The sequence below is a fragment of the Branchiostoma floridae genome, chromosome 13 (genome assembly GCF_000003815.2).
Source record: "Branchiostoma floridae strain S238N-H82 chromosome 13, Bfl_VNyyK, whole genome shotgun sequence".
Classification (NCBI taxonomy): Eukaryota; Metazoa; Chordata; class Leptocardii; order Amphioxiformes; family Branchiostomatidae; genus Branchiostoma; species Branchiostoma floridae.
The window spans coordinates 1,566,535-1,590,776 of record NC_049991.1 but is presented as its reverse complement, the minus strand read 5'-3'; the positions used below and the strand labels follow the sequence as shown (position 1 = coordinate 1,590,776).

The 24,242-nt window shown below is 38.7% G+C and overlaps 2 protein-coding genes across 4 annotated transcripts in view; one reads left to right on the top strand and one right to left on the bottom strand.

The window, feature by feature from the left end:
* Window positions 1–963: 963 nt before the first annotated feature.
* On the bottom strand, window positions 964–24,110 carry LOC118428457 (ras-related protein Rab-40B-like). Its single transcript, XM_035838525.1, has 6 exons — window positions 23,720–24,110; window positions 11,972–12,032; window positions 9,822–9,882; window positions 5,117–5,194; window positions 4,443–4,665; window positions 964–3,695 (listed from the first exon to the last, which is right to left on the bottom strand). The coding sequence occupies exons 1-6, from the start codon at window positions 23,937–23,939 to the stop codon at window positions 3,466–3,468; spliced, it is 873 nt and encodes a 290-aa protein (XP_035694418.1). The 5' UTR covers window positions 23,940–24,110; the 3' UTR covers window positions 964–3,465.
* Window positions 24,023–24,242, top strand: part of LOC118428456 (ubiquitin-protein ligase E3B-like) — a 35,087-nt gene continuing 34,867 nt past the window's right edge. For all 3 annotated transcript variants that reach the window (XM_035838522.1, XM_035838521.1, XM_035838524.1), the window contains exon 1: window positions 24,023–24,155. The gene's annotated coding sequence lies outside the window, so the exon portion shown is untranslated. The remainder of the gene's footprint in view (window positions 24,156–24,242) is intronic.

The window sequence follows — 24,242 nt, the reverse complement described above, 5'->3', positions numbered from 1 at the left end:
ATTAGAAAATGATCAGGTTACTTGATCAGGCTTTCAAACGTTTTGGCGCTTACCAGTCAAAGAAAATAACAGGAGCGAAGCCGAGAGTAAAGTTTATAGTCATTTCTACCAAGGTTTGCCGTCAATCGCACAGAGGCTGTTAGCCTTGTAGTATTTTACAAAGTCGAATACTCCACCAAACAGATTTCTTTGTAGTGAAATGGGCAATTATTGTGAGTACAGTCAGTTCACAAGTTTTGACATACTAAATCATTTTTGGCAGGTCCAGACCTGGACCTGATCCTCTGAACCTGAACCAGACCTGAATTTTCTGTACCGGTACCCAGCCCTATTCACAACCGAAGTGTTACAGGAATTCTAGGTATTATGTCAAAGGTAAAGTCCCAGTAAAAGAAAACAGTCCTTATCTTGACCATTGTTTCGATTTGCATAACGATGCCCAGGCTTGTTTACTTTTACGGGGACTTTACCTTTCAGAAGTTTGACATACTACATGCACCTATAATTCCTGTCGCCGCACTTTTCTGATTTTTGTGAGAGGGCTTTCTGACTGTCTGTCACCCAAGTCCTAATAAAGGTGCTAACTTGGGGCATTTTTTAGGACAGCCATGCATGTGTCCTACAATGCTTAGCTGTCTTGCTGCACAAAACTCTCTCTTGGATTCTTGTGGGTAGTTGACTCTGTTACTGCTCGCTTAAAAATCCTATTATCAAAATCGTATGACGATCGAACGACCTACACGTGACCCGCAGTGCTTTAAGGTGTCGCTACAGCAATATTCTATGCCAACATATTGCAAGATTCCCCTCTACAAGTTCTAAATGTATTAGTATTAAGACAAAAACTAATGTCTTGACTACGGCATGTACATGTAAGTTCTATTCACTTCTGGCTTATACTATGGGGCTATTTAGAATGCTCAATGTGGTACATGGTATGAAATAGAAAAAAAAAACTATTCATCAAGCTTGTAAGAGCGTCTTTATTTCACTGCTCAAGTCTTCACCAACATTCACAAGTACAACGCGTTTTTATACACCAAAATAGAAACTTATCACATAACTTGCATTCACGTGTCTGGCACCTAGACTGGCACCGCGACAAAGTGCCATCCTTCCATGGAAGTTTACGTCAACATTCAGTAAGAAAACATTCTTATTACATGTCATGTTTACATATAGATATACAAATATCTCCTAACTAGATCTTACCTAAAAGTGTACACAAATATACATAATATCGTTGTACCATATTTACAAAAAATGATCCACGGAAATGGCATACACAATCATAGCAAGTGATACGTTTGACTTAAAATTACATGTCTCCTCTGGACTTTTTTTTGTTTAAGTAGAAAATTGAACAAAAAGATTATGTAATTCTTAAAGTACAAGTTAGAATTCTATGTGTTTCAGCTAAAATCGAAGGACTGGTGACCGAATCTGTTGTAGAGAAGTATGAAAAAGATTATTAGCCTATTGTTTTGGCAATGCCTCAGGTGTGGAGACATTTATCCACTCAAAGATACAATGCAGGTGAAAAGCCAATAAACATGTTCCAACATCAGGCATTGAATGATGCTCTTAAAATTTTTTGACAGTAATCAAAACTATTTTGCTTAGCTTGCCATTTCTATGTATGTTGTAGAGATGGTATATTTTGAAATCATTATAGCCAGTTGTTTGTATAGTAACTGTTATAAAAACCTTGTAGCCAGGATGTGGTCACCTCCAGCTAAGGGCCATATTCTGTAGAATTATTTACATCTCGTCTGAAAATGACCACAATACAATGGACTTTGCTGTTAACATAATCTTACAATCGTGGACTGTTTGCTGATATGTGGAGAAAAACATTAGAATTCCAAACAGTGTCATACACAAGTTTCTTTTAAGAATATCTAAGTAATTGAAGTGCCAGAACACATAGATAGAAAGGTTTCAAGTTGAAGGCAAGTTTTTAGAGCCAACCTTTGTATAAAAAAATAACTTCATACTTGTAACCAAACTAATCTGTAACTATAAACCGGCCACAACTGTTCCTATATTGGCCCTGACTACTGCATATGACAGTGTACCTAAAGTACAGGCAGTCCTAGAATTAGGAGTTACACCTTACTATAGTTATCCGAAATACAAAAACAGCTGCCAAGATATACCTTATTCATCATCAGTTAAAATGTAATACTGGCTCTCTGGATGACACACTGTAGACTAAACGAGAGCCATTTTGTTTGCAAGATATTATCTGTACATTTTTACCACTGAAGTAGATGTTTAGGGTAGCTAGAGCTGATTTACATGTCAGGTTTCAAGAGAAATGCCTTCTTACGTCACTGCATTTTATGATTATGGAGTTCAAGTTGAAGTAGTAATTTTTTCTCTTTACGTTTTCTTTTCTATCCAGTATACATTTCATGCTTTTATGTGCCCTGTGCTTCCTATAACACACATCTGTACAAAAAGGAACACAGTTTACTGCACATGGAAATTCACATCTTACTCATGATTCTAAATGCTGCAGCTTTTGGTATGTAACAGTGGATGCAAGTAATGTTGGTCCTTTGTACAAGGATAGGATTATACATTTAGGGTCAATGGATTTGTGAGTGTGTCACACATGATCTCATTGTTCAGACATTTAATGGCAGGAAACTATCAGGGAAGGGCTGCTAAGAGCATGATTTCGTCAGGCTACATTTTTACGTGTCAGCAAAGTGGACTTTCAGAAAACAGCACTTAAAATCTGCCACATTAACATTTGGAGCTGAGAAAAGCCTCCAGACGTTGTGTGGACATTCAGCTTTGTAGACAGGGTTTTGAATAGCAATCTTTACAGTCACAACCAGGGAGTTTGAGCTTACACTCCAGACTAGTACTGTAATAAGGATGTTCACGATTCTAATTACGCATGCCCAAGGTCAAAGATGAAGGCCCCTGACAAATAAACAAAACAGTCCAACATTGTTATGCAAATTGACAACAAAGTCTGGACATGTATAATGACACAAGAAGTGTTTACATGTTTGGGGCCTTCACCATTGACATGGCACTTTGACAATTGTGAACCTCCTTTTAGCTAAGAGGGAACTGTTGGAGGATACAACAGTGTGTAAGTGATATCTAATCTTAAACAGCTGCCTGTCAAACGTCTCAGTCTACTACAACTGTATTCCTCTAATAAGTACTCATTTCAATGTTTCCCTGGTCTAGCCCAAGCTTCAACTCCTTCATACTTGAAATCCTTGCTTTCTTCTACCTTTGGGTTTTACCCATTCATTTACACTGTTGACATAGCAGTGGCCAGTAGGTGTTTGTGTCATGTTTGTTGCTCAGTGCTGGCCCGAAAAAGTGCAAACGCAGCCATAATTCATAGATACTCTATACACAAGACAAATGAAACAGCGACATACATTACAATAAAAAATTCATCATCTATATACAATATTCTACAGGGCCGTACTGCTAGGAAATGCAGCAGCTTTTCCTAACGCTGGTGTGCGAGGGGGAGTCCGGGCGGATGATTTTTGTCCTCTTGCTGGGGTAGGGGGAGGGCATGGGGTGGGCACACATGCTGGTGTTGGAGAATGATCGAAGTCTGGAACGTAGAGACGTCGGCAAGGGAAGCTTCTCGATGTGGTGCGGGTGGGTGTACTGGACAATAACTCTGGAGCACAGGTCCTGGAGACTCAATACTGGGAAAAAGATAAAGTGGATATTATAATGGAGTCATACAGAAAGCTTTTACATTAAATGTTTGTACTGATAAGACATCTGTTTCAAATATACCATGATTGTTCACATTTGGCTATGGGACTGGTGAGGTGAGGTTCACATTTAAAAAGAATTTTTGCATAAATCAATACATTTTTTTAGCCTGGCTACTATCTGTGTAGTAGTTTGCTCCTATGTTCGCTTCTGCTACCTGTCTGGGGAACTGTACATTCAAACCTTTTGGTTGTGAATTCTGTTAAGGAGCAAATTAAGCATGGGTTTTAGAGTGCTCATTCGAACAGGTGTCCCAAGCAAGTGGACAGAGGGTGTTCCGGGTGTTGGAATGCCTGTTTGAACAAGTGCTTGAACCCATTTCTTAATTTGCTCATGTGTAGGGTACCAATCAGTGCCCTCGTCCCAAATTTGGAAGATTCTTGACGTTAGACTTAGAGTCATGCAAGTTTTCCAGATGGGAAAGCAGGAAAGCGACTGTATAGAGTATACAATAAAAGTTGGAGCAACATGTGACTGTATATAAGTGTATGATAAACTTTGGAGTGAATTACTGTCAGAATGGTACCCAGGCTATGCATAAATAAGTTATATGAAGTGGAAAAAGATACCAATACAACTACAAAAGGTCCAGAAAATTGTAATTTTCAAATGCAGAATACTAACTCCACTTGACGATTCTTAATTGCTAGGTAAGCAAACGATTTGCCACATACCTTTGTTACACTTGAGAAATCTGTCGATGCCATGTCTTTTCAAGGCTATTCTGGACAGTTCTAGGAAGGACTCTGTGATGTTGAAGTCGCACAGCGGGCTGACTTCGAAGAACGCCATGTCGTTCTTCATGGCGTACTGCTCAGCTGCCGGGATGCTCACCTGCCGCTTGAAGGCGAGATGGAGCCGGTTGCCCACTAGGATCTTGGGTACTCCTGGTGCATGCTGGGAGAAGAAGAAGAAAAAGAAACAGTTGCTCAATCAGAAAGCTTGTCACAGATTATTTAAGATAGCAAAACAGTAACTGTGCAAGGAAATGTCACTGCAAACTATTCAAGGTGCACTTCACTTCAAAGATGCTAGGTGGTGTAATAGTCTCTCTGAGACGGGACATCACCAATACTATGAGACACAGATATCACTGTATTGGTCTACTAGATATCACTGTATTGGTCTTCCAGACTTCCAGCGGTCTACACAGTCTTGGAGTTAAAAGGCTACAAGCTTTGAATTAAAGAGCTTTTTTTGTTTGATTGTTACAGGAGAATGATGTAAAGAAAAATGTGATTTAAATTTCAGGCCAGTGAAAAGGTGGCTCCGAGTGAAGCAAGTGAAAATGACCATATAGTTGCCCACTAGGCACAGATGTTTATAATGGATAGGGCAGCACACTTACCTCCTCTACTTCCTTCAACCATCTGTCGATGCCATCAAAGGACCATTTATTGGTGATGTCATAGACCACCAGGATACCCTGCAACAACAAAAGCTCCACATTATAATATAGCAATTACCATAAACATTGCCATACTTCAAAGACTGCGTAAGTACCAGTGTTCCAAATAGCCATCTGCAGTTTGCAATATGCAGATTTTTCAAGATTGCAGGAGAAAAAAGGAACAATCTGCAGTTTTGCAGAATGAAAAAAAATCAGGGATTTGAAATCATTGCAGAAATTGCAGAACAAAATTTTGCCATTCTGCAGTATTGCAGAACACTTGGAAAAAGTATTCTGACCACCGAGTACAATGGAGAACTCAATGGTAACAAATTTAGATTATGATCTGTGATTTGAGACCACTGCAGGCAACACCATGTTACCTAATATTGCACATAAGGTCAATTTCCTAGTGGTATTTTGCTGCAGTCTGTGTCTATAAATCATGTTTTCGAACTCAATACTGCTTGAGCCACATAAAACTTCCATAAAAAGGGTTACCTGCAATAAAGTTGACTGAATAAAGCCATAGTACTTTATAGACTGGATCACTGTATTTACTGTATTCTGTGTAAAATGCATCAAGGTGTTTGCTGTCTGAGGCCTAATGCATTTTAACTACACATTTGCGAGCCCAGGGGGGTGCTATGTAAATAAGAAATGTACACGTTATTGTATGCTTACATGTATATATTTAGGTCACCTGCCATTGAGTGTAATACAACAGCTTTAAAGACACATAGATACAGCGTGTTATTACCATTTTGTAAATCTGTATCCTGCTTATGTAACTAACTCTAAGTGTAGTTTTAGCTAGTGCAAATCTTCAAATGTTGTAGTGATTTTACTTTTGTTTCCTTTTGCTATGAACTGCAAATACTGCACTAGACCATTGCTTTGACTAGGAATCTAAAACAAAGTAAAAACCTTTTTTCTCTACTACTGCAAAATACATCATCACAAGAAAATGAATCTTTCTTTATGAAGATATCCTTAAAAAAAGTATTGGTGTAGTACATGTCTATCACTTGCCATAGTGGAAACTTTAAAAGCCCTGAAATATGCCTCATACTTAAGGCTGTCTGTCTTGCTTTAGTATGCAATCCTGTCTAATGTTGTGCACCATTGCGTTTAAATATCACTGCCTGCAGGGGGTCTTTAATGTAATAGCATGTAGTTCAGAGACAAATTACTTTCTTATGCCACACTCACTCAAGTGAAACAAATTTTTTCACCCTCCTTAGAAACTGCAAGTTGCCCTTGCCACTCTTATGGATACATCATGTATTAAACACACGACACTGTTAACATCCAGGGACGCCTTTAGGCAGATGGGCATCTATATATTAGTTTAAACTAAATCTGCTCACACATAAAGAATATATTCCTATTCATGTTGGCCATGGCCTGGAAAATTTGACAAAGATTCAAGGATCCACCCAAATCAATTTTCCTGGAATTTCTCACATTACAACCAAGTCAACGACTTTCTTTACTTTGAGATCTCGTAGTGCATTTAAGGGCAATCAAAAAAGATAAATATTGAGCCTCTTATGAGTGATTCGCAGATTCAGAACCAATGTTGCTGCTAATAGCCAAACAGGAGTTAAGGCTTCTCCAAACTCAAAAGGTCACCCCATTTCTCTAGCACAGGGATAACCATTTCAGGACTTGCACTCAGACTGGAATTGTCCAAATCTGAGACAGTACGGCCTTTCACATGCAGTTAAACTGACTGAAGTTGACGCATTTGGACAGTGATTTGTTTTTGAGCATGCTTTTTCCGTTTGATCAACTCTTGGGCCAGTTCCAAATGGTCGTTTGTGGGGGAGCATCTATTACTGGGGATGTCCAATGGCATCATGGATCAACAATTACCTGCGCTGCAATAGGATGTCCGTAATAGAGGTCAGACAATATCATCTTGCTGCACTTCGAGAGGAGCCTGACACTCATCAATCAAGCTATAAAAATTCAGGAATCTTTTTTGATGATTTGGGATACAAAACTATTTGACAGGGTTGAGCAAGTCCAATAGTGCTATTGTCACCTGGGCAAATGAAAGTGCAGATTGGGCAAGCACTTGTCCTACCAGGCAAGAGCGATTTTTTCATTCAGTGAGATTTTCATACACTTTTTTTATTCTTTCTACAGTCATGGCATCCAGCATTGGTTAAGACAGCAAAACAGAGTCAATACTAAAAGCATTCCATTGCTAGAGGTGAAAATAGATACAAATATGTTATACAAATTTTGGGCAAGTGAAAAGTTGGTGCAGGCAAGTAAATCTTTTATGTACTTGCTCGATAGGACAAGTGAATTTTAGAAACCTTTTCCAACCCTACAAAAGCGCCACCTACATCGGCTACATATAGCGGCGAGAAGCAGAACTCCAGTTAGGAGCTCTGAGGAAGATGTCTGACAGACATCGTAATGTCAGCAGGTGAGAAAAAATGGTTGTGTAAAAGAAAATTCCTAATATGTCCTATGATCTACCAACCTGATGAAATTATTTTCGGAAACTTGTCCAACCCTGTTCGAAGTTAGCTGTCAGAATAGTCAACACCCTGGTTTCTGGCCTTGGCGTTTTATACTGAAATTCTCTATGACCGTAAATATTTGTCGGTACGACTGGAGTTCGGTGACTTGCGAGAAATTGACTCCTTCAATCCATGACGAGGCAGTGACTGATAAACACGAGGCTGTTACCAATGGATTCCACGCTGTAAGCACTTTCCTCACAAGAAAGACGGCGACAGGGAACGATCCCATCACCATCAATCCTGCAGTTCTAGTGCCCATAAAGCAGACAGGCTGTCCGTCATACTGCACTGCCTTTAGATCCATACACTTACAGGTGGCACTGTGGGGGTCATGACTATAAAACATGTTCCTACACCGTCTTCTAACACACCGCATAAAACCGCTGTAGAGTTTTCTTCACTTTTCAAAAAAAGAGTGGATATCAAGTACTATAGATTCAAAAAACAAAATTACAAATTACAGTTCAATTCAAATAATTGGCACATCAATGTACATGTAATACCCATTTTGCACAATCTGAATCATATGGCACCTGTCCTTGGTGCTGAATTGATGCTGTGATTTCTTACTCTAGGCATAACATCTGTATGTTGGAAAAACACTTGTTTCTTCGACCCAAAGAATTTGCAACAAGCCAAAGTCTTACTGTAATGCAATTTTAGATTTTGAGGATTTAATTTTTGGCTGGTATCCTGAAGAAGGGATATTCAAAACTATTGCACCACTGTTTTAAGATGGGGCTAATGAGGAAAAAAACTATGCTGGCTTGCATTTTCTCCAAGTGCCGTCAACTTGGCAATTACTATGTCACTTTCAAGTGTAGCACAGACTTATGGTTAAAGCGACTCAGGGTGACTTCTAATGATACTAAGCCTATCTCCATACTGCCAGGCCTGAGCTGGCTGTATGTTATCTGTCCTTGTGCAGCTGCCATCCACGGTCACTACTCTCTGCTTAGGCCTGCCAACACTCTCACACACACACACACACGGAATGCAAATGAGCCATCTGCCATTCCCGCTGTGAGACAACAACTCTGCTCCGACTGAATAGAAAGTCATGAAGGTCACTCAAACCCTGTCCAATTAAGCTGTAAAAGACATCCCATTCGAGCATCGCACGATCTCTTAAATGCATTCTTAAGTCCTCCAGGCGTTCTCCGCCCACCGTTTGCTTAACCTTGACAAAAAGGCAATTAAGAAGCCATGCCGCCCAAGTGCCATTCTACCTGCGTGTTTTACGAGTTTTATGAACACATGGGTGAACAGGTGGCTTAATGGCAGGTCCATTTCGTTACAATGCGGCCCCCTAGGGTCATTTATAATGTGGGATGGTACATAGGGGAGACTGAAGGCATGCCTTTGCAAGGATGGTAGTAATCAACATATACTAGCACTGTGACAGTAATGACAGGAAACAGGCATTATAGCCAATAAAAATATCCATGTACGTATAACGGTAGGTATAAAATGGCACTTTTGTTACTATCAAAAAGGAAGAATGAAACTATCAGTTTGAATATTTTGTTATTTCAAATGCCAGTGCATTTGGTTGAGTCAATGAGACCTTATCTACTTACCTATTCATTATTCTGATCTGTTAGGAATTGGCTTTTAAAACACATGCTGGAGGATGCAAAACAGCAAACATAATACAGATTGAGAAGCTGCCTTCTAGTGGAGATTTGGGTCCAATTTTTGCAACAGCCTCCTATCTGTTCTTTCCCTACGCTATGCTAATACGATTATATGGATGACATCTTCTAGGAACTAAAAAAAAACTGATGCGAGTGTACAAAGAAAAGGTTGGACAAAAACACTGTCATTTTTATGAAATGCATGTGGTTAGGAAGGTTGAGCGAATGACATGACACACAGAACATTATAAACCACACAATACATTCTTCCTTTTTGTCATTTCACACCTTCTTTGAAGGATTGACTTTGGAATTCTATGAATTACTGTTCGATTTCCTTTTTTTTAACTCCCTGGCATATAATTTGCAACCATGTTGCATGATGTACAGTATGGTCAAAAACAGGTGAAGATGTGCATGCTATTGAAATCCATATATTATAATAGTCCAGTCAACATGACCAAAACAAAAATATTTCCCTACCTGTGCTCCTCTTGAGTAGGATCTAAAGATGGTGCAGAATCTTCCCTGGCCTGACGCATCCCTGTAACAAGAAGCATTTGCTGTTAACAAATGTTTGTATTTCTGAAGTAAAAATGCATGACTTTTATATTAGTTACCTTGAAGGTGTACATAGTATATAGTCTAACACTAAGCAATCAATGTTTGAGAAAGGTCAAAGTTTCAAGAATTGGCATATTTAGCCTTTAAAATAATCAATCTTGTGTCTGTGTCACACTTTAAACTACAAGAAGAGAAAATGTTCTTTATCCACCAAAAAATGTCTGATATGACAGGAAAGTGCATTTCACATAGTTCCCTTTGTTTTTTTTAATCATATTCAACTAAATATACGTCATTGTATTGGTGAATGTGTATAAAAGGATTACAACAAATTATGATATAATGAAAATAAAATATTTATTTGAATCAAATGGCAATATCATCTCCTGAAACAAGGTTTTCCTTCTTTTAGATAATCCCTTGGAAGATTAATTGATAAATTGCAGGAAGCGCAGCATACAAATGGACACACCTTGTAACAAAAGGTAGATACTCCATGGAGAATAGCACAAATCAGATGCTAACTCCATGGAGAATGTTATTATAGACCCTGCCTTTCAGCCAGGGCTTATTGGACATGGCCAGGACTTAATTTGATTGATTTACTCCTTAATGAAGGATTACTGCACAGGCTATCAAGGCCAAGGTGACCTTGCTCTCTCCTTGGGGAGCTGCTTCGGGTTCGGAATACCAGAGGGCAGCAACAGAGACTTGTACTTACATTGTAATAAATACTGTACTTTTGCTCATTCAATTTTAAAAAATTATAAAAATGTTAACTGTAATAGTAGTGGTAGTATCCATTATATGAACCTCAAATAAGTCACGGTACGTGTATCACATTCATCCATTTTTAAGCTGATTAAAAAATAAGTAAGATACAGGTGAATTTGACTACATTAAGTGTTAAACTTTTAAATGATTGTTTGATTTCACACAAAGCAACATTATAATTTGTGTAGAATTAGAAAAGAAAGGTCAGTCATGTGGTGTGATTGTAGGATGACTGGCCCAGAACCCAGAGGTCCTTGGTTAGAATCCTGTCATGCAACTGATGATCTTGTGCCATTGGGAAGGTCAATTTAAAAGTGGGCACCTGACTTCGGTTGGGGAGGTAAAAGGTGGTGGGAGGAGAGGTACAATGTATGGGCTCCGCCTTCCTATACCAATGCTAGAACACAGCCGATAAAACCCCACTTTTACATGCTCAAGGTGTGGCTCTCCAGTCCTCCATTAAACATCCCATATGAGGGATGACCAAGTACTGTAAATGCATTTAATTTCGCAGGGATTTAATTTTGCGGTAGAGGGAAAAAGGACTTTTCGCAGTGGATTTAAGTTTGCGGTAACGCCATAGACTGCAATCTAATACCATTATAGAAAAACGTTCGCGGTGGTTTTAAATTTGCGGTGAAGCCGTCACCGCGAAAACCGCGAACATTAATCCACCGCGAACATTTCTGCATTTACAGTACCTTCCCCAAGGGCACAATGTTGGGGCATGTTAGAGGACTCAAACCAATGACATATGGATTCTGGGCAAACACCCTAAAATTATGCCACAGCAATGCCAGTCTTATTCATGATAATAGAAATTGCCACGAGTAATTCAGAAGAGACTTGAAATTGGGTAGACCATTTTGTAAATTTATCACACGATGGTTAACCAATAAGAACTGGACAGAAAATACAGTCAAGGGTCCTTGTACACTACAGCATAGATAAATTAGGGACGTTAAAATCGACTGGAAACTACTATTGCAAGAAAGCAATTTAGAAGCACTTCTTGTGGATCTATTATTAATGATGGAAATTGAGGGGTATAAATACAATAATGGTAGGATAGCCCACTGTCATTTTGTTGCCATGCCGTTTGAATTGCAACATGTTTCTTTTATGGGGGCTTTTGAAAGTAATTTGCATATTTCCTCACCCCATTTTCACTCATGAAAAATCAAACTCAAAGTTCAATTCTGATTCTTATTATGATGAGTGATTTTCCATGATGTGTAATTTTCATAGTTGCAAAAATATACATATCTTATCCTGAAGTAAAGTTTCTTTCTTACCAGAGCTGTAACTTGACTCTCTTTCCATCAAGAAGAATGGTTGTAGTTTTGTAGTCAATCCCTGCAAAGCAAAAAGTAACACAGTTATAGAAAACAGTAGGAAAACGGTCATAGTCATACACACATTTAGGTTACAACCAGCACTAGCAGTTCTGTGATTGTGGTTGATAAAGAATGCATATCTAACACATTCAAGCACAATGCATACTGTAAATTATTTGCATGGGAAATTAAAACGGGCTCAACTCTTGAGGAGAGTATCCTAGTTCTGCAGATAATATGGACTTGGCTGCAGTCGCATTATTATCTATACAGCAGCAATATTCTTATAACGCCTGGACTACCCTCCAAAAAAGATACAGGCAGGTGTAACATATCATATCACAAACAACTGCAAATGGGGCAATGTTACATAATACATGGTTGACCTTATAAATATCCTTTGCAATGTGTAATCACTGTCAACTTGTGGCCTAAGCTATGTAGGCTTTGGGTCGAAAATTGACCTCATGATCTCTGGAAATCATCCCTTAAAACTCAAATTTAAGACTTAAGTGCCTTAAGAAAGCCGTAATTCATAAAACATACATCTACTGCTTCAAATTGTATCTTAACAGTGATCAAAAGCTGCCTAAAAGATCTACTTCATTCACTTCAAGAAATATACCATTACTTAAACATGTTTTTATTGCACACTATGAGAGCTTTTCTATCAAGCCTATATGGCTACAACAACAATCAATTAACTGTGACAACAAGAGGAGGTGATTTCATTAGGCATGGTTCTGCTTTGGTCCTGCTGTTCCCCAAACTTGTTCCCTCCCCATAGCAACAGGGTCAAGGGAGGTCATGTGTAGTCCTATAACAAGACTAACAACTGACACTCTGGCTCACTTACTCACCAAACAGTCAAGAACAACAAGAGTGGATACTGGTTCCCTGGGGCTCAGGCTGTCAATAATTTATACCAACAACATTAAGAGATTTTCAAGAAGCTGTTTCATGCCCGTAGCCAGGATTTGGGTTGGGGGGGGGGGTTCTTTTTAATACTTGTGGGACCATCGAGCGCTGAAGGCGTGAGCTGTCTAGGGGGTCCGGGGGCATGCTCCCCCGAAGCAAAATTTGCTGGCTAAGTTTAATGGAATTTCTATTGAAATACACAAGACTTTTGGCATACGTCTTTGAGGCTGACTCCCCCAACATATTTTCACCATGTCCGATACCAAAGGCGTAAGGCTTTGCAATGGTCCGGGGGAATTTTGAAATGTGGACCCTCTGAAAAGCCATTTCCTGCATTTTTTTCCGAGGCAAATTTTGCTAATAGACTCACTAAGATTGAATGAAATGTCTATCAGTGAAAAATGCAAATCAGTCATACCTTTGGAAAAAAATCTTGACATGAAAAAGTGGACCTTCGAGCGTGAAAAAGCGGACCTTTGATCTTCCGAACCCCCCGAACCCCCCCTGGCTATGGGCATGTGTTTTAACCGTCTTTCAACTGCTTAATAAAACGGGGGTCCGTGTTCGAGCAGGTGACTCGAGCATATAAAGTCGTCAGCCTCATAACTCAAATATTGGGTACCTACTGGCTGAAAGTAATATGCCAGATAAATCTAATATTTAACATATAACCATTATTGACAAATAGCTATTTCAGTTTGCTAAAGGTTAAACTAGAGAAGACTGATCTTGGAGGAAAACAAGGTTGCTGTAAAATTGTTAACCTACATTTTGCCATAAACTACAAACATGAGACATACAGGTATTGGAAATAGAAGGTTAACAAAACAAATAACTAGTACCTCTGCCATTTTGGTGTTCAGGGATTTTATTCCCAACACATGTATACTAGTTAAAATGTCTGAAATTCCAACAAATTAATTTTTTCATGGTACCAACTGGAGTCAATACATTCTATCTGGAAACTCTGGGAATGGGCCAAGAGATAAAAGTAACGTTCTAATGTGGCAGGCTCTGATCTGATCGATGTTCCAGACTCTGCCAGCTGTATTTGAGCCAGCATACTTGGGATATGTGCCTTTATCACAGAGATGGAAGTCTACTCCTATACCTAAACTATGGACCACACAAGAACAGTCCATATCTCCATATGTTCATGTCATGTATCCCATTCACATCTACGAGGAACTGATTATAGAAGTGTACATGTATGCTTATCTCCAAGCAGATAGAGGGGGAGGAGATGGTATCTTTTCCTGACTGCCATCTACTGTAAATGCATCTAAGTTTGCAGGGATTTAATTTCACGGTAGCAGGAAAAAGGACTGTTTGCGGTCGTTTTTGGTTTGCGCTAGCACCATGCACTATAGTCTCTTAGTGCCATGGAAAAATGTTCTGGTGGTTTTAAGTTCGCGGTGAAGCGGCTGCCGCGAAAACAGCAAACATTAAACCGCGAAAGTTTCTGAATTTACAGTATCTATTTTCCAAGCGCTATCTTCAGTCTTAGAGGATTGCACTGGTCCTTCAGGCATAGAAAATTCATGCTGGTTCCAATTGTAACATCCTTAAAAAACTTGGATAATACGTCTCCTTTTTTCACTTCAACTAAATATTAGAGATCCAAAAAATCAGTTTAACAATGTAAAATGTATATGCTGTCATTTTCAGTATACTATTTCTATAACAGACTCGAATCCGCTTTATATCATTTTTTTATGGGAACCCTTCTATTTGAAAATGGTTCTATAACATTTTAATCACCTAGGTGTCAGATTGAAGATTTTATGTCCCTTCAAATTTTATGGGTCGACCCCATAAAAAGGTTAGGGTCGGCAGGTTTTTTGCTAGTGTCAGTCCGATAATCAAAAGCACATTATTATGCCTTTCAAAGATGCTGAGGTTTTCAAGAGCTATCTACATACAGTAAATGCAGAAATGTTCGCGGTGTTTTAATGTTCGTGGTTTTCGTGGTGTACACTTCACCGCAAACTTAAAACCACTGCGAACATTCTTCCATGGCAGTAAGAGACTACAGTGCATGGTGCTACCGTAAATTTAAAACCACCGCGAAAAGTCCCTTTTCCGCTGCCGCGAAATTAAATCCCCGCGAACTTAAATGCACTTACAGTAGGTAGGTAGGTACAGTACTACACCTGGCAAGCTCAAGTCCCAAACACAAGAACCAGGTCCAAAAAAGCTTATCAAGTTCCAATCTTGACCTTTAAGTAAGTGTCTCAAGAGACCACATTCCTTGCATAGTCTACTTAATTGAATTCAAAAGTCACTGCAGCAATTCCAGAATTAACAATCACTGTTTGGCCTAGTTCCATAGTAAATCAAACATTTTTAAAAAAGACACAATTTATATAATAATAATAATACATCTGGTGTATTATTAGCAGCTAGTAGGTACCCAATTTTTTAGCAATGAGGCTGATCTACGTGCTTGATGCACCTCCTCGAACACGGGACCCCGTTTTACGTCCCTTCCGAAATGCCACAGAAGGCATTGAAATGCCAATTCTACTTCTTTCCAGCACTGTAAATGTTACCATAAGCGAAAGCATTTTGTAAGTATATTAAGGAATCTGCCAACAAGTCTAGACTTGAACCCAAGCCCATGACACTCCCACAACAGTCACCCTTTCCTTAAGTGGCCTACACTTCACACCATTGGTGGAATAAATAATCTAAATCCCTCTCTGAATTCCTAAGAAGTTTGGGACTCAACATACACACAGGTCCTTGACATACCATGAACTTTAGATAGCCCAATAGATGCTATCACCTCCAGGTGGGATTTACTTAATCGCCATTGAGAATGCATACTTTGAACTGTGTGCAGAATGCATATTCATTTGACAGATGTTCCTTAGTGAAGACGGAGATAATGTTAGGGACAAACTGCAGGTGGGGTTATCTTTACCGAGCCAAGAATGGGGATTACAAACTAGCCACAGGGCGGGTCATGTAGACTATACATGCCTAGTGATACTTCACTTCTACTGGCATGCATACATGTATACAGTATCTGATGGGAGACTACAGCTTTGCATACACTTTGGTAAAGTGGGGGAAAGAATTACAAATGCTGAATGTATTTTGTATCTCGGAACTTTTTGCACATCAAGATTGAGGTGCCTTGTTCATATATTGTTTATATGACCATAAAACAAGTAATACTGTATTACAAATGTCACGTTTTCTTCAGCCAGTCAATAAAAATTGTAGGTACATGTACAAAAAAAATTAAGAAATGTATTGTTGAGAGCTGGGGAAAAAGTACAAGCAATTCTCCACTTTTGTCTGAAAAAAAGTAGAGACGAAAATAACCGTTTAAACAGAAAGGAAAAAATATGGCAAATTTTCTATTTTCTAATTTCACTGGATAATCTCATTTTATCTATACATTTACACACATAAATCAAAATATCATGCAAGGTTTTGCTCATATACAGCAAAAGCAATATGGCTTTGATATAATTATTAATCATAGCTCAAGGGAAATGCAAATCATATTATGCCCTCAAATTCATCAGTAATGTGGGCTAACAAAAAGGTCCATGTGACCATATTTCATACCTTGGGCATACATTTGTAATTCAGCTTAGGACATAGGAAGTAGCCCTGGGGTACATCATATTAATGTGTATTAAAAGGCATATAAAACTGTTCAGGTACATTTGTATGAAGAAAGCGCCACTAGTGTACAGGAAGTACAGACTGTATCTTTCTTGCATTTTAGTCACAGTATTTTTCCTAACAATGCATAGGATCTGTGTGAATCCACCCATCTATTCAAATATAAAAGAAGCATAGCACTGTTACAAATCAGATAGGTGGTATAGTTATGCGCCATCAGTCCTGTTAAATTAACTTCCCCCCTACTGAGGACTCAACCATGCAGGTAATGATTAGTGGCAGTCTGTAGGGATAGGGATACTCTGAAGTATTTCACTATTTGGGGAAATTTCAACACTCTGGTCATCTATGTCATTATTCTTTTCTGCTAAATGCAAAAATAAAATGGTTTTCATCTTGTAAACTTGAGAATATGAGACAAATTTAAAGTCAGCAATCTTAATAATTACTATAAGTACTATAAATGTATTTAACTTTGTGGGGATTTAATTTTGCAGTAGCGGGAAAAAGGACTGTTTGCAGCGGTTTTAAGTTCACAGTAGCACCATGTACTGTAGCCTTTTACTGCCATGAAAAAAAATGTTCGTAGCGGTTATAAGTTCTCAGTTAATTTGCAATGCGAAAACGGCGAACATGAAACCACCGTGAAAAATTCTGCATTTACAGTTTTCTAATTTTACCCCCATGCAATTCAGTAAGTTAAATCATTTTCACCACCCAAAACAATAGTAAGGGAAAACAATGAGGTTTGCTTACTTAGTGAAATGGAGTCTACTTCATCAATATAAGGCAAACTAGTGCACTTGCATGTTCTTGGTCACGTATACAACTATGGTGAAAAATGATGCTAGAATGGCTTTGAGCGCTATACATACTATAACTAACAAACAGACAAATCAGTCAAATAACCCTCTAATACATAGAAGAATGACACAAAGTAGCTTCACTGACAGAAACATTTTCAGCAAGGTGTACAGGACTTATTATGTTACATACTATTAGTTTACTGCATTAGTATATCCACCCTCATACCAGATACTGTAATTCCTGATTTTTTCACTGTAATGTTATGTTCACGGTTTTCACGGTGACGACTGTAACGTGAACTTATCATTACCGATAAAAAATAATTCACAGACTTTTTTCATTTGCACTTGCCTCGACAGTGAACATTTAGTTCCGAGAACAAGTTCAATTTTCTCAGACCGTGAAAATTTGGTACCGTGAAGATAAAGTGAATTACAGTATGGGTCACAACATTGGCAGTGCAATTTGGTGTTATAACATCATTAGAATGCTACATGTACTTTTTAAGGTCAAAGTAAACTTTCAGTTTGTTTTTATTCGTGTTCTACAGAATCCTTCATATCTATTATTATTGCATTGTCAGGGCTTGAAAGTGCAGGTAAAATTGGAGCTGTGCAGGTATTTCTGGTGTCTACCTGCACTGGTCCATGTACTCATGAGTTTTATACATTTATGTCCTGTCATGAAGGTGTATATGGACTGTTATTAGCTGCATTGACTTTTACCACCTATAAAGTATAAAAGAAAAAAATAGTAATGGTACCTGAACAATTTTAGTTTGATCCATACTTCCTAGATTCAGAGTGGTGCAGGTAAAATTTGTCTGGTGCAGGTAATTTTCTAAATCTTAATAAGGCAATTTTCAATGTTACCTGCACCAGTGCAGAAAAAAGGATTTCGAGCCCTGAATGTGATTCACATCACTGCAGAAAAAGGGTGATAAACATAGTTGAAATTCCTAACAAAAATATGCTGTTCATCATAATTGGGTCACTAATTCTGTACTATTGTGTTACTTGTCAGCTACTTACCAACTTACAACCTTTAATTCAGTTGTGATAATCTGATTATTTACAAGGGAATAATAGCAGAGAATGCATATCGTCTAATCGTTGTCTGCCGGTGTGATATTATTAGCATACATTACTTCATAGCAATCCTACCATAAAAGAGCTATTTCACAGTCAGCTCAGCCCATTGAAATGCATGAGATTTTTGATTGGTAATTAAGCGGCCTGTATGCAAACGATGTCATTACTATGCTAAACCCTCTGCTAGGCTGTCTTACTGTAAATCTTCAAACTTTGGTTTTCTTTTTACGGTTTTGGAGTAACATCTTTACAGCAAATTCATGACACAATAAATATGTATTTCCACAGTATCACGCTACCTGTACCACACAATACTTGGTTTCAAATTAAAACAATACAAAAACCTTTTCTCTCCTATACTGCCACAAAGGTAATTGAATTTACAGTATCTAAGATATATTTGGATATGCACAAGCACAACTGTGAACACAATGTATATGACTATGAAGCATGCTTAGAACTACATATTAAAGAACATGATCAAAACCTTTTTGATTTAAGGTTTATAAAAATTTCTAACACATTGGTCAACTCAATTGGTTTAGTGTTCTAATGTTCTCAATGTGACCTAGAAAACTGCCTGACCCATATACTGGTCAGTACACACCTTATCCATTACTCTAAATTGGACTTCCTCTCAAGCTTTTCATACAGCCTTGATTAGATTGCCTCCACTTCTCAAATCAGCATCTAAAATTGGTGAAGGTTACTGTAGATTTGTTTACTTCTGCATTGTTTTTATTTCGCGGTGGGGAAGGGAAAGTATGTTTTTGCAGTGTTGCAAATTCAATTTGATACAATTCTGTACATGTAACTAATACACTAGAAATTTATATTTCTGGTGTCAGAAATTTGTGAATACTGCGAAAATAGAACCATTGCAAACGTTTAGAGATTTACAGTAGGCAAGGGGTATTTGCAAAATATGGGACAAACCCCATAGACTAGATCCAGATTAAGGTCCCAAGGAATGGTAGGGAATATTACAGTCAATCCTGGGATTCCCACAGGACCTCATCAAAGGCGAATAAGTGATATGTCAAAAATACCAGCTATGCAGAAGGTATCACGGGATAGGAAGGAAAAGATATACCATATTTATTTGCATGTTTACAATTTTACATATGCAATGGTTAGATATGATTTAGATTATATACAATGAATAGTTCCACTTGGCATATTTGTCATGGAGTCTTTTTTTCGGAAATTTGTAATATTTGATACATTATCGAATGCTAATGAATAAACCATAGCTTTTGTCGAAAACACAATAACATAAAATTATTCTTTTTCTGAAGTAGCATTCCCTGACAAAGTCTTCCTTTGCGTTTATTTTTTTCCTTTTAGTTTTTCTATAGTTTTAATGAAATTGTGCAATATGTGACTTTGATACCTAAAGCTCAATGGTGATGACTTGTCTTAATAATATTGATAATAAAATGAACACTCTTGACTCACCCTTGTATGCAAAATTGGATTGCTTGACTCATAGTATGCGCATTACCAGATTTGTAAAGATTATGTCCATGTTGTAGCTTCCTCCAAGTATATAGTTAGAAGAAGGCTATGCTATGTTCATCTATGCTCTAAATTCAACGCCATTGCACAAAAAATCAATTATGCAGATATTAGAGCAAGTCAGGTGAAAACATGTTTTGCTTAACACAAGGAATCTCAGAAAAACCTGTTCTATTGTTTGCATTAATCAATTGTCATTTGTTAGTAATCCAACCATCCTGCAAATTCCTTTCATATTTAATCAAAAGCTCCTTTTCAACCATGCCGCCTTCTTTTGTCCTATTCTTGAGCTAGCGAACTTTGAAAAGTGCTAGATCAGCAAAAATGCTTTGAAGACTGCTGCCAAGGAGCTTTTATCAGGAGGAGAGAGCAAGAATTTTTTTCCATTCAGCTATGTTCGTAGCGGGCGACAAAATTTTATTAACACCCACGTGTCAAAAACCCGCATCTACATACATTTCACCCACGCAAGCTTTTGTTTTCCCTTTGTTTTGTGGTCATTCATGGTGGGGCGGCCTGGGGATACAAACATTGTGTGTAGCGATCTGATTTTTGCGATTTTGTCGACGATGTTGAACAGAAGAGTAACTTCGGAATACATACAGCGGCGGCAATATTCTCTCTGACTGAGGGTGAAATTTCAAAGCCATACGGCGACCGGACAGCGCCGCCGCTCGGGTACGGGCTAAGCCTAAAGGCAAAATTGTCTGAGGCAAAGTCTACGAAAAAAACTGGTAATATTCCTACAATTAATGATGACTGTGAAAAACCTGACTCAATGATCACAGGAACCAAGTTTTTTTTTTAAGTATGCAACAGATATATTTCATAAATCGATACAAATACAAAGTTCAAAATTATGCCTGGAGAACTCAAGACATTATATACGAAAACCCGATCGTAACGAAAACCATGAAAACTATGCTCTCCCGCCTTACCTTCACCTTATTCCAGGCCCGATGTATCCTCTAAAAACACGGGTGGTTCGACAAAAATGAGCAAGGTTCGACCAACAGTGAACACGCCATTTTACCGAGCACATCATCAACAGTTACGAAAAAATATCAGCTAAATGAAGAAAAACGTCATATTTTTTTAGTAGCCATCTGAAAATACATGTGAAAATTCATAATTCTATCGCAAGAAAACAGACCTCGATCCGCGAAAATAGGCCTAAACTGGCCCATGTTTGTTGTACGGCGAAGAGAAACATATCAAACTGTCCGCCATTGTGCGCTCTACCGCAAGATGACGTAGTCACATGCCTGCCGAGTTTTCCAAATAAGGGAATCGTCGGAAACCTGACCCACTTCGCCTCTTGCCGATCGGGCTTCGGGCTGGCTCGAGGGCTATGACGTAATGGCGTAGCTCATTAGCATAGAAACCGTGCCAACCGGCGCTACGAACATCAGATCAGACGGGCGCCGCGCAGGGCAGTAAACAAAGCCGGCGCTGCGGGATTTAACGGGCCAAACAAAGCCGCACAGCGGGCGGGTAACTTCATACTCTCTCCTCCTGATAAAAGCTCCTTGCTGCTGCCTTTTTAATAGAAAATTTCTATTTCTTTGTGTTTAGATTGGAATCTAGGAAGGAGCAAAGAAGAAGAACTATGGTTCCTTCACTACCTTCACAACAAACACTTAAGGGGTTCGTCACAAGGGACAAATGCAGAAGTGAATCATTCTTGATTAAACCAACCAACAAAAACACTCAGTCAAAAACCTGTCCCCTGGTCTGGAGTGAAAATTTGCAGTACAGAAGGAATATACACAGAATACACAAGAAGAACTATGGTTCCTTCACAAGCTTCATAACAAACAATTAAGGGGTTCGTCACAAAGGACGAATGCAAAGGTGAATCATTCTTGATTAAACCAACACAAACAGTCAGTAGTGTATCAAAAACCTGGTCTGGAGTGAAAATTTGCAGTACAGAAGGAATATTTACAGAACTGGGGTGTAAATGGAATAGCCAGGCTTGGGGAGTGCTTTCTATTTCCATCACAAAGATGGGCATTTGATCCGGCCGCCCCTGCAGCATGTCATGACATGTGGTGCCCCGCTTTCAACACATGATAAAAGAACCCAGCGGACAAACAACTTATCAGTCCCACAGGCAGGGGGACCCCTGAAGTTTCGCTAAAGAGCAAAACATCTTCAAAACTGTCGGAAACATCTGCCACTTTTGAGACTGCGTGCTTCTTAAGTATTTGTTTTTGCACTTGGTTTGTGTCTACTCCGTCTTTTGCATCGGTCTTAATTGTAGTCATTGTTGCTTATCACAAACACTATTATCAAAGAACATGTTTGAGCAGACAATAGAGTCTGGACCTTTTCTTCTCGACGACCAGGGCAGTCTCCGTGATAAGACTAACGGTTTTGTAGGTTCTAGCACTACAGCTCGAAGTTGTGCAATGTATTTAATGTTATAAAGTAAGGATAACCTCCTTGGTTATGGTTACGTGTGAAGTTTTAACTTTAAGTCTGCAACACATCGCATAAGCAGACAAAAGAGTCAGAACCTTTTCTTTTCAACTACTTGTGCATTCCATGTATTTAAGTAACTGCTTTGCAGGCTCTAGGATTACATGTAGCAGCTGTGTGATGAAGTTAATGTTATATAAAAGTAGGGATAACCTCCTTGGTTACAGTTACATGTGGGGTTCTAAGTCTACAATGCATTGCATAAGACAAAAGAGTCAGAACCTTTTCTTTTCAACTACTTGTGCATTCCATGTATTCAAGTAATTGCTTTGCAGGCTCTAGGATTACATCTAGCAGCTGTGTGATGAAGTTAATGTTATAAAGTAAGGATAACCTCCTTGGTTACGGTTATGTGTGGAGTTTTATAATACTTTATTGTAAGTCTGTTGCACAATTTTTGTGTAAGCAGACAACCTTTTCTTTTCAATAACTTGTGCATTCCATGTATAGGGAATGTTTTTTTTGCATGGGAAGGATATAAGTAACTGCCTTGTAGGCTCTGGTATCACAACTCTTCCACGATAAAGTTCATGTTAAACTTGCAATTAGATTTCTAGGTCTGCAACACCCCCAATCAACAGATGCACTTTTTATCATGTAAATGACTAAGAACTTAGCGATGAGGTCATGATATTTAAAGACAATCGGAGACCACCAAAGTCTATCATTGCCTTAACTGGATTGTACATGATTTCACAATTTGTAAATCTTGCATTCACAAGGTCAAAAGCCTCACAGTTGTAACCAACACCATTGTTGAACTTGAAAACAACAGATTGGCCAGTCAATAGCCAAACAAGAGAAATGTTTTTCACACTATCCAGAGGTGCTGAGAAAAAATATAATACCAACAAAGGACTAGTCAAACCACATTCTCTAGCTCAAGTTTAGCTTAAAGAAGCTTAGTTGAGGGAAACGTGAGATGTAGAACTTTAGATAGAAGTGCATTTTTGTTTACGGGGGTGGGGAGGGGGGCTGCAGTATCTGTCCCTGGGGTTCGCCTCTAGAGCTTCGTTTCGCCTTCAGCAAAAGCTGATAACAATGTTGGAATGTAAACTACAACGTTCTTGCTTGTGTATTATATCTTTCGGGTTACCTTAAAAAGACTATGCTTTGGAAGTTTCAAGCAGGCATGCAAACAATTAATTTTTGCATCGTGCAAAAACCATGTAGTTGTACAAAGCAAGGTTAATTTTTGGGCAGGCATCTCTGAATGATACCTTCAGAATTCTTCATACAAACTTACCACAGCCGTATCCGAAAGGGGAATCGTTTGCTCCATCGTCTAGGCCACTAAGAATCTCCTGCTTGCCGACATCGCTGTCTCCGACAAGGAGAAACTTCAGCAGATAGTCGTAGTCCCTCTTCGGGCTACGAGTCGACATGGCCCCGAAGGTCTCTCCTTGGGTTTTCCCGGGGAAATTCAACGTCCAATTGCTGCGTGTAAAAGAAGGGTAGAGGTCCATGGAGATGGGAACATGCCTCTAGTTTCCCTTCACATCCTTGGGTGCAACTCTGGGCAAAAATCTGACGGAAAAACGGCTAATTTTGTGAGAAAAACGCGGAGTCCTCGAGGCAAAATTTCGACATCGGCGAGCTCAGACGAAAATGTTTATCTCGAAAAATACAGCAGTGCGCATGCGGATATCCCATAATCCATCACTCAAAATGGCGACCAGAGGGTGGGATTTTCGTCTTTTCCAATGTTTTTTATCGATTTTAATTAATTTGACAACTTCATAAATCTTGTGTTTACGATTCATCGTTGC

What these genes read in the sequence shown, in the direction of transcription:
- LOC118428457 (XM_035838525.1), bottom strand. Translation starts at nt 23,939, where the DNA reads ATGGACCTCTACCCTTCTTTTACACGCAGCAATTGGACGTTGAATTTC. An exon ending in AGAGTCAAGTTACAGCTCTG is followed by an intron (nt 9,883 to 11,971) that starts GTAAGAAAGAAA and finishes TTCTTGTTACAG; the next exon opens with GGATGCGTCAGGCCAGGGAA. An exon ending in ATTTCTCAAGTGTAACAAAG is followed by an intron (nt 3,696 to 4,442) that starts GTATGTGGCAAA and finishes TCTTTTTCCCAG; the next exon opens with TATTGAGTCTCCAGGACCTG.